Below are 8,655 nucleotides of genomic sequence, written 5' to 3' on the forward strand. Positions count from 1 at the left end.
CGGGCTCTGTGCTGGCTGCCAGCTCAGAGCCTGGAGCCTGTTTCAGTCTGTGACTCCCTCTCTCTCTGACCCTCCCCTGCTCACGCTGGCTGTCTCTCTCTCTCTCCTAAAAATAAATGAAACATTAAAAAAAAAAAAAAGAAATGCTTGTAAAATAATGATAAATGAAAACAGATTAAGAAACTGATTTCAATTTGTTAAAAACATATAAGCATACAAACAAACTGAAAAAAATACACCAAAAAATTAACAGCAATGTCTTCTACGTGATTTTTAAATTTTCCATATTTCCTGAATTCTCCAAAATGAACATGTTTGTTTATACATATAATTTTTTTTAATGTTTTTATTTATTTCTGAGAGAGAGAGAGGCAGCGTGAGCAGGGGAGGGTCAGAGAGAGAGGGAGGCACAGAATCAGAAGCAGGCTCCAGGCTCTGGGCTAGCTGTCAGCACAGAGCCCAACGTGGGGCTCGAACCCACGAACCATGAGATCATGACCTGAGCCGAAGTCGGCCGCTTAACCGACTGAGCCACCCAGGCACCCCTGTTTATACATACAAATGTGTGAAATATGTATATAAAATATGTACTATTAAGAAAACTTGCCTTATGCTTGCAGTGCTGTAAGACGACCTCTCATTCTTTACCGTCACAGTTAGAAAGCATAATTTGAGCCTTTAAGTTAAGAATATTCCCCCACGGGTTGGATCTCAAAGTGGGAAGGGATTCTAGTTATCTAGTCCAGTGATTCCCAAACTTGAATGTGCATCCAAATAACCTAGAAGGCATTTAAAATACAGATGGCTGGGTTTCTGATACAGTAAGTCTGGATACCTGAGAATTCGCATTTCTGGCAAGTTCCTAGGAGATGCTGATGCTGCTGGTGTAGGGACCCCACTCGGAGAACCAATAATCTAGTCAAATTTCCTGACTTATTAATAAATCTCAGATTTCTCCTCCACCACTAGCAAAACCTAGTTTTATCCAGCTATATCTGGAAGCCTCTGATGGCAGGAAACATTCTAGTGAAGCTGGGCATCCTAAGAACTTAGAGAACCATTAACAGCTAAGACCTGAAAGATTGTGCAAGCCCCCCGCCATCTCTCCTAGGCTCCCTTTAGGCAGGAGTGTTTCCCAAATGATTTGGGATGAGTCCATACTTACAGTTATTGGCCATTTTGTGGGACATCATCTGAACCATCTGCCCTGAGGGGCACCCTTCAGGAAGGAGTCCCTCAGTTTATTGCTTCTCTTAAAGTAATAAAAATGTGTTGGTTTGTGGGAAATGGCCCCCAGAACAAAGTCAATACCTGGCACTAGTAAAATTTTAGATGTACTCCCTTTTAAAGGGGAAATTACATACTACAGTGGTTTTGTGAATTTTGAGCTATCACACAAGTGCCTACTGTATCAGTTTTCTCCCTAATAGAGCAGAGAACTAAGAAAATGGGGTTGCTGTTCTTAGTGCTTGTCAGATGTTGTAAATCTCATGAAAGGTCTGTAAGAAAATCATGAAGACTTAAGTTAATTGCCTGACCAGCCCAGTTAGCAGAGAAAATTGGGTTCTAACTACAGGGATATGGGATGCCGTCTTTCTATCATGGGTTGAAAAGGCAAGCTTTGCCACATCCAGCTAGCTACCTACAATGAGCTTTGAACAAGTGAACTCACTAGCTTCTCCTAAATGGGGGAAAAGGGGATAAAAGACTGACATCTCTTTGACTCAAAATGAGAATATGTTCTCCTACTTCTTGCCTTCGATGCGTACATACAGTGAATTCTCAGTTACTTATGGCACTAGACTCCACAAACCACATCAAAATCTCATGTTACCCAGGATATCCATGTTGATCTACCCCATCGAGACCTTTGTCAAAACTGCTGAAAAACCAGATGGGAGGGATCTGAGTTTCACTTCCTCCTCTTCGCCCTGGAGGTGCTAACAAGCAAATAAATTGCTCAGCTAGAGAAAGAAAAAGGAGAAGTAAGGGTCTTCCATTATCTAAAAAAAATATAGGCTCTATCAGCGGGAAATGTAGGCAGCGCATCAGCTGTCACTGTCTGCCCCAAACATAGCCGTCTCCACTGCCAGGACATTCTCTCCTGGTGCTCATCCATCACTACTTCCATGGCATGTGCTGTGCTTCCCAGGGCAGTGCCCTGGTCCAAGGAGTACCACGGTGATAGAGTTCTTCCCCACAGGGGGCTCCGGGGTTCAGGAATGAGAAGAGGCTTCCCGCAACACAAGGGAATGCGCCCACAAGTCACCATGATCCACTGGTGCTAAATTACATGCCACAGACAAGTTCTGTGAGAGCCCCTCATCTGTGCCTCACTTCCATGAATTCTGAGATAAACGTAATACCCATAACAAAGTCCATAGCACAAAATGGTACTTGATGTATTCTTGGTCTGCTCCTCTGGGAACTGCCACAAAACACAAAGGTACCCTCCTGTTCCGGAGCTCCTGGGTGGTGAAGACCAGCCTAAGGGTTGTTTTTCAGCTTCTGTCACCCAGGTTATGCTAATTATCCATAATGTCTTTTGGTTTCATCCTTGTCTTTCCATATCCTGGGGACTTATAAATTTAAACCTGGCTTGCAGTAGTACCTTTTAGCCAGAGTCTCCCCCTCTCTAACTTGCCCTGACGACAGCTGTGGAATAATTTCCCTGAAACTCTTTTCTTCCTCACGTTATTCTCCAGCTTAAAAGTTATCATGGTTCCCCGTTACCTCACATTACACCCGGCCTCTGCCCCCTCCCCTTTAAAGCCCTAGACTAACTGCCCCGCCTGTGTTGCTGACCTCCTTTCTCATCCTTTGCCCTCACTCAACCAGATCATGCATTCATCCAGTATCTTCCCTTTCTCTTTGCACCGATCCATTTTCCTTCTCTTCCTTTCAAATCTTAAAATTCCTCCTCAGTTGCTCCCTTCAGACTCTTCTCATTCCTTACCTAACTTCCTTTTGACACCACTTGGTCTATCCTACATTAATTTAAACTTGTTGATGGGTCTCTCTCTGCAAGAATTCTTCTGTGGTTCTCTGTGGTCATACTGTCAGTTCCAATAATGTAGAAGCCACGAGAATGAGCTCCTAGATTGCTTCTCTTGACATACCGCTTTCTCCTTCACCTCCAGTGCAAGATAACAATTACTTAAGCATTACATCCGTTTGACAGCTTACAGTGGGATTTCGTTGACAGTCCCCCGTTTGATCTTCACAGCAACTTTGAGAGGAAAATAGGACAGATGTTATTACCCTCATAGCTTTGAAGCATAGCTTTGAAGGTTAAATGATTTGTCCAGAATCTCACAGCAAAGAAAGAAGCAGGAGATCTGGGACCCAAACCCAGATCTTTAAATCCTAAGTGCCTCTTGCTCCCACATCGTCTTCCTACCCTGGACATGTGTCACACTTGATAAATTCTGATGGACTGATAATGCCGATTAGTAATGTGCAGTGTCATCAGGCCACATTCAAATAGGGGTTTAACGTTCTGAAGCCATGCCCTGAGGATAAGGTTGGGAAGAAAGGCAAAAATGAGAATTCACCAGTGTCTGTCTTTCACTTCCCACTAACTTAAAGTTTGCAGGAGGGGAAAAAAAAAAAAAAAGAAACCTAAAATTTTAAAAAGGAAACAAAAAAAGCTTTTAAAATGAAAGTTGGTTTTTTTTCCTGGAAAGCTAAGAAAAGAGGAAACATCTAAGAGATTCACGAAACTTTCCACATGATGTTGGTTGGGTCAGATGTCAGAATGAAGCCTCTAGGCTGACTATGAGTTACTGGTTGACATCTCTGCAGTGCCTGGACCGGAATGGCCAGGAGCAGAGGAAGCTAGGAATCCGAAGAACTGGGCTCTTCGTTGTTCTGCCCTCTCTGTGTGACCTCAGGCTAATCCAAGGCTCAGCGGAGCCTCAGGCCTCCATTCCTTTGTCTGTCCTGCAGCGGGGTTGAATGAGATGGTCCATGAGGTCTACTCCGGCTGTGACATTTTGAGAGTCTATGAATAGCAAGGACACAAGACAGGTGCGAGCTGATCACCACGTGGGAAGCTCACACCTGTCTCTCCCCAGTGTTTCCGCCCCTCACTTCCAGCAGTGCCAAACTCCAGGCCCAGTGAGGGTCCAGTTGCCAATTTTGAAGCCGTTCAAGGACAATCGTCCTTCTGCATGGAGATCCTTCCAACCCGAAGCTGGCCTCCCTTCCTCCCTCTGCGGCTCACTCTCTCATAGGCTACTGGGATTCGCATGCCACTAATTCATTTATGCCTCTTTGCTTTTAGATTAAAATTACTCACAAGAATCAAGCGCCTATGATGATGGGGCCTCCCCAGAAGAGCAGCTTCTTTTCACTGAGGAGGAAGAGCCGTTCAAAAGACTAAACAACGTGCCAAATGCCAGTTAAACCAAGAGAGAAAATAAGAAACTGTAACACACACACACATACACACACACACACACACATGAACACACACACGCACACACATGCACACTCAACTCTAACCAGTGGAAGCAAAGCCACCTTCATGAAGAAATCTTCATCTTTCCATATACTCTCTCTACTTCAACAATGGACACACCCCAGCAGAGCCAGTAACCCCAGAAAATTTTGAATGGACCCAGGGCCCACCAGGGTGTAGTTGGCTTTTGCAGCAAACGCCACATTCCCAGAAGGCCTGAGTGGGACTTTCTGACACTGAAGGAGAAATCCCCCTTTCTTCTCACCGGTCCTGCAAGGTCCCTCATGGACGCTCCCAAGAAGCAGGCTGCAGGTTTCCTGCCTATGGTGAGATCGGATGTGGCCAAGGGAAAGAGCTCCCATTCCAGAGAACTTACACAAAGGTCCCTCTGTACAGAGACAAACAGCCTCCAACTCTCAGAGCATAACCCTTGGCAGGGCTCAGCAAGTGCACGTTGGTTTCTTAGTTGTCCTTCAAGCAGCAACTTCTGCCTGAACTTGCTGAGGAGGCAGAAAGCCTGTGGAAAGCTGTGTTTCCATTCTTGGTTCTCCACGCTGTCAGTGGGCACTTGTTATTTTCCCAGAGCCTTCTCCTGGTGGCTGCGTGTTTGTTTGGAGACGGCTCCAAGAGCCCCCAGAGCTGCCTGCACAGCACACCTTAGATGTGGTATTTATTTTCTTAGTTCTGTGAACACCTGGGAGGGAAAGCAGAGAAACTGGGATTTATTTTTCAAATTGGTGTCATAATATTGTGTAAAAAGGGAAGAAAAAAACCACCCCCAGCTTCTTTCTTTTTCAAGCCAAAGCGTGTTTCCTGTTTGAGTTCCAAGCCCTGGTGGCAGACTATTCCTGAAGGCAGAGAAGATGAGAAGGAAGGGCCCTTTGCTGAGAAGACAGGAGATACACCGTCAGGTGGCTCCCATCTGCCTCTTTGCACCTACCAATCCCAGAGTGTGACCTGAAGGCCCTTCTGGTGGTCTAATGTGTGTGTACATATATGTAGCATATATATTTATATATATAAATATTTATTTACTGATGGACTTCTCCTGATTGAAAAAAAATATGTAGAATAGGAACAGAAAAGTGGGAAGGAAAAAGAAAGTTTTCACTCCCCCATTCCTCCATTTCATGGTCAAGACACATTTCTCCATGGTGATCATGAGATTTAAGGGAAGTGAAAGTAGCTTCTTATCGTAAAGAGACTGAGAATTCCTATTCTGGATTCTCAAAACAACCATGAAAGATATGCTGGACAGAATTTACTCTCCCATTTGTCAGATAAAGACTCCGAGTCTCCGAAAAGTTAAGAGACTTGTCCATGGTATCTTAGCTAATGTGGTTTGAGAATAAGTGCCACTAAGAGGATATTTATTAGAGAAAAGAACCCACATGTCTTAGAATAGGGTCATTTCTGGTCACTGAGATATGATGGTCCGTTCGAATCCAGGTTGCCAAGGAAGAATGAATGTGTAGCCCATGTGTGGACAGGACAGGCCCACACAAGAAAATGGGGGCCCCGTGATGCTTCCCAGAGATCTCTCTGGCCTGAACTGGTAAGAAGTTGGTCTGGGTTGAAGGCACTAGACAGATCATCAAATTAAACCCTCCTCATGTCAACTCATCACAGTCATCATGGCCTCTTAGTCTGGAAACACCTCTGGCTGCAGAGATGACCTCAGTGGAGACTCACAAGTTGGACTGAGGCACCTTCTGCAAGGTGCTCCCAGCCGGTACCCAGAGGGGTCTTGGCAGAGCCCAGTGGGCTTCCTGCAGCTGGTGCCAGCATCACCTTCCTTTCCTGAGGGCAAGTCTGTGTAGAGCTTCATTCTAGACAGAAACATTTGCCTTGACGCCTTCACTCCACTGGACCTCCATCCCCCCTGGGATTTCTTAAGAGGAAACATGGGCATTGCTCCACTGAGCTCTCTCTAATCTTGCACTGGGTCAGGAGCTTTGCACAAGGAAGGGAAATTAAGATTGTGTGTACACACTGACCCTAACTGTGAAGGAAGCAGTCATCTAGGACCGTCCTGCTGGACCTCACAGTGCAAAGCAGTGGGTGAGGGGAAAAGCAGGCCGTCTGAAGAATGTCTTGAATGATGGGATCCTTGGTGATGGGATGGACTAACAAGCTCCGGAATAACAACAGGTACTATCTTGGAAGCTACTTGATTTTGAAACAAAGGCAGGTTTTAGGGTCACTAATTCTGAGACATTTTATGGACATTTTTGCATGTGTTTCATCCCTGATCCCCCAAGATTGAGGCTGTTGACACATGGCACTATCAACAGGTGAAACTGTGTCTCAGTGATTCACAAGTCAGAGTGGCCCTGGCCTGCTCTAGCCTAGTGCATAAGACTTGCAGTGTTGCTTGAGAGACATGTCCCAAGGCCTCCTTAGAACCACAGAGTATAATACATCAGTGGAATTGCACTTCCTATTTGGTAAGTCTAGTATTGTTGTCTAATGTGCTGTTGCAACTCATTCCTTAACTACTGTGACCATGCTTTTTTCCTGTGGAGTACCTCATCTTAGTGGCCCTCCCAGCAACCTCAAAGGCTGACAAAGAAGGTATTGCCATCCCAATCTTAGTAATGAGGAAAATGAAGCTTAACGATGGTTCAGTGACTTCTCAAAATCACACAGTTAGGCAATCAGGGCAAAATCCAGTCCCTTAGTCTTCATCTTATTCTGAATGTGACCATGCCACAGACATGTTCTCACCTGCCCCCACAGTTCTACCCCACCAGCAATAAAAATAATGAAAGAGAAAATCTTCAATACATTGTATCGTCCCTGGACTGTTGAGCCAAGAGTTGCATCTCATTATGGTTTGGTCTTTGTGGATTTCCTCCAGTGAGTTGAGAATGGAGATAGACTTAGTAGAATGATTATATTTCAGGTCAGAGACCAGCTCCTCTCAAGATAGTTCTTTCCACAGATGGAAAAGATATGTTAAAATTGCCAAATAAATTAGGAAATACTTGGCAGAATCTGGAAGAGCCTCCAGACTGGCGTTACATAACATGCATATACATTATACATATGCACATTATATAAGGTGACATAGTACTTAATGTGCTGTATATATTATGCAAATTACATATTTGTGAGTAATCATGATAAATATAGAGACCCACTAATCACTTTTTTACACATACTCAGTGACAGATTAGGAAGTTACTTTGCCAGAGAGTCTTAAAACTTACTCTCTCCTGCTGCTTTGGTTCCAATTTCTGACAAAAATAATTGCATCAACTTTTCCCATCTCTAGCCCCCTCTCCTCTTGGCCAAAACCCTCAGTTACCTCCTGTCCCAGCTAGGCTGTACCTTCCGTGGAACACACCACAATTGGATCCATAAAAATAGAATCATGGGGATGGGAAGGATCTAGACTTCCAGATTCCCTGTGTCCCAGGCCTACATCTCAACACTCCCAGGCAAGTGGGTGCCCAAGGCTAATATCAAAAGGAGAGAGGAAGAAGGAAGGGAGGAAGAGTCTATCAACCCTCCAAGGAAGGAAACTTCATAGTGTTCCCAGGCCACCAGTTCCAGGACCTAACAATAATCAGGAAGTCATTTCAAATGTCTAAGTCCCCACAGCATATCTGAGACCATAATTTCCTAAGATGTGTTTCACAAAATGCTAGTGGTCATAAAATGCTCCTTGAAAACAGAGTTCTGTGATCAAGTACTACCTCCCTTTCTAGGAGAGATAGAAAGAGGCCCAACTCTAAGAACTCTCCATGAAGAACCATAGAGTCCTTTATTTCTGTCAACATCAGTAGATTAGAAACACTGCCTTATGCCCACCATTTCTTTTTTCTGTCCTCAGTGGAGATAGGAACATGCAAGTAACCATCCTCAGCAATAATATTCTAAAAAGTACTTCTCTAGGAGAAGGAGTCTCCATTCTTAAGACAGTCTTTAGTCTCTGCTGGGTGATTGTTCCCCTCTACATGTCTTCAAGCAAGAATCAAGGATCTGGACTCTTTGTCCCATGGGTGGGGAAGGGATTGGGAGAATCATGATAGCTTCTAGGGGTCAGATTTCATTTGTGTAGTTCCAGAGAACAGAATCAGGTCTAAACAATCCACTTATAGAGAGGTTGATTTTTATTCAATTGAATGACTGCTCTTGGAACTGGCCTAATATGTAAAGGGCTTTTTCTCTGGGGACATGAACAGGTA

General features: G+C 44.4%; 1 protein-coding gene across 3 annotated transcripts in view; it reads left to right on the top strand.

Moving 5' to 3' along the window:
* Window positions 1–6,081, top strand: part of DGKG (diacylglycerol kinase gamma) — a 160,401-nt gene extending 154,320 nt beyond the window's left edge. For all 3 annotated transcript variants that reach the window (XM_077754424.1, XM_077754425.1, XM_077754426.1), the window contains one exon: window positions 4,286–6,081. In XM_077754424.1, the coding sequence (XP_077610550.1) occupies window positions 4,286–4,384 (99 nt within the window). In that variant the 3' untranslated portion in view covers window positions 4,385–6,081. The remainder of the gene's footprint in view (window positions 1–4,285) is intronic.
* Window positions 6,082–8,655: the final 2,574 nt, after the last annotated feature.

The sequence above is a fragment of the Crocuta crocuta genome, unplaced genomic scaffold (assembly GCF_008692635.1).
Source record: "Crocuta crocuta isolate KB4526 unplaced genomic scaffold, BGI_CrCroc_1.0 scaffold70, whole genome shotgun sequence".
Lineage (NCBI taxonomy): Eukaryota > Metazoa > Chordata > Mammalia > Carnivora > Hyaenidae > Crocuta > Crocuta crocuta.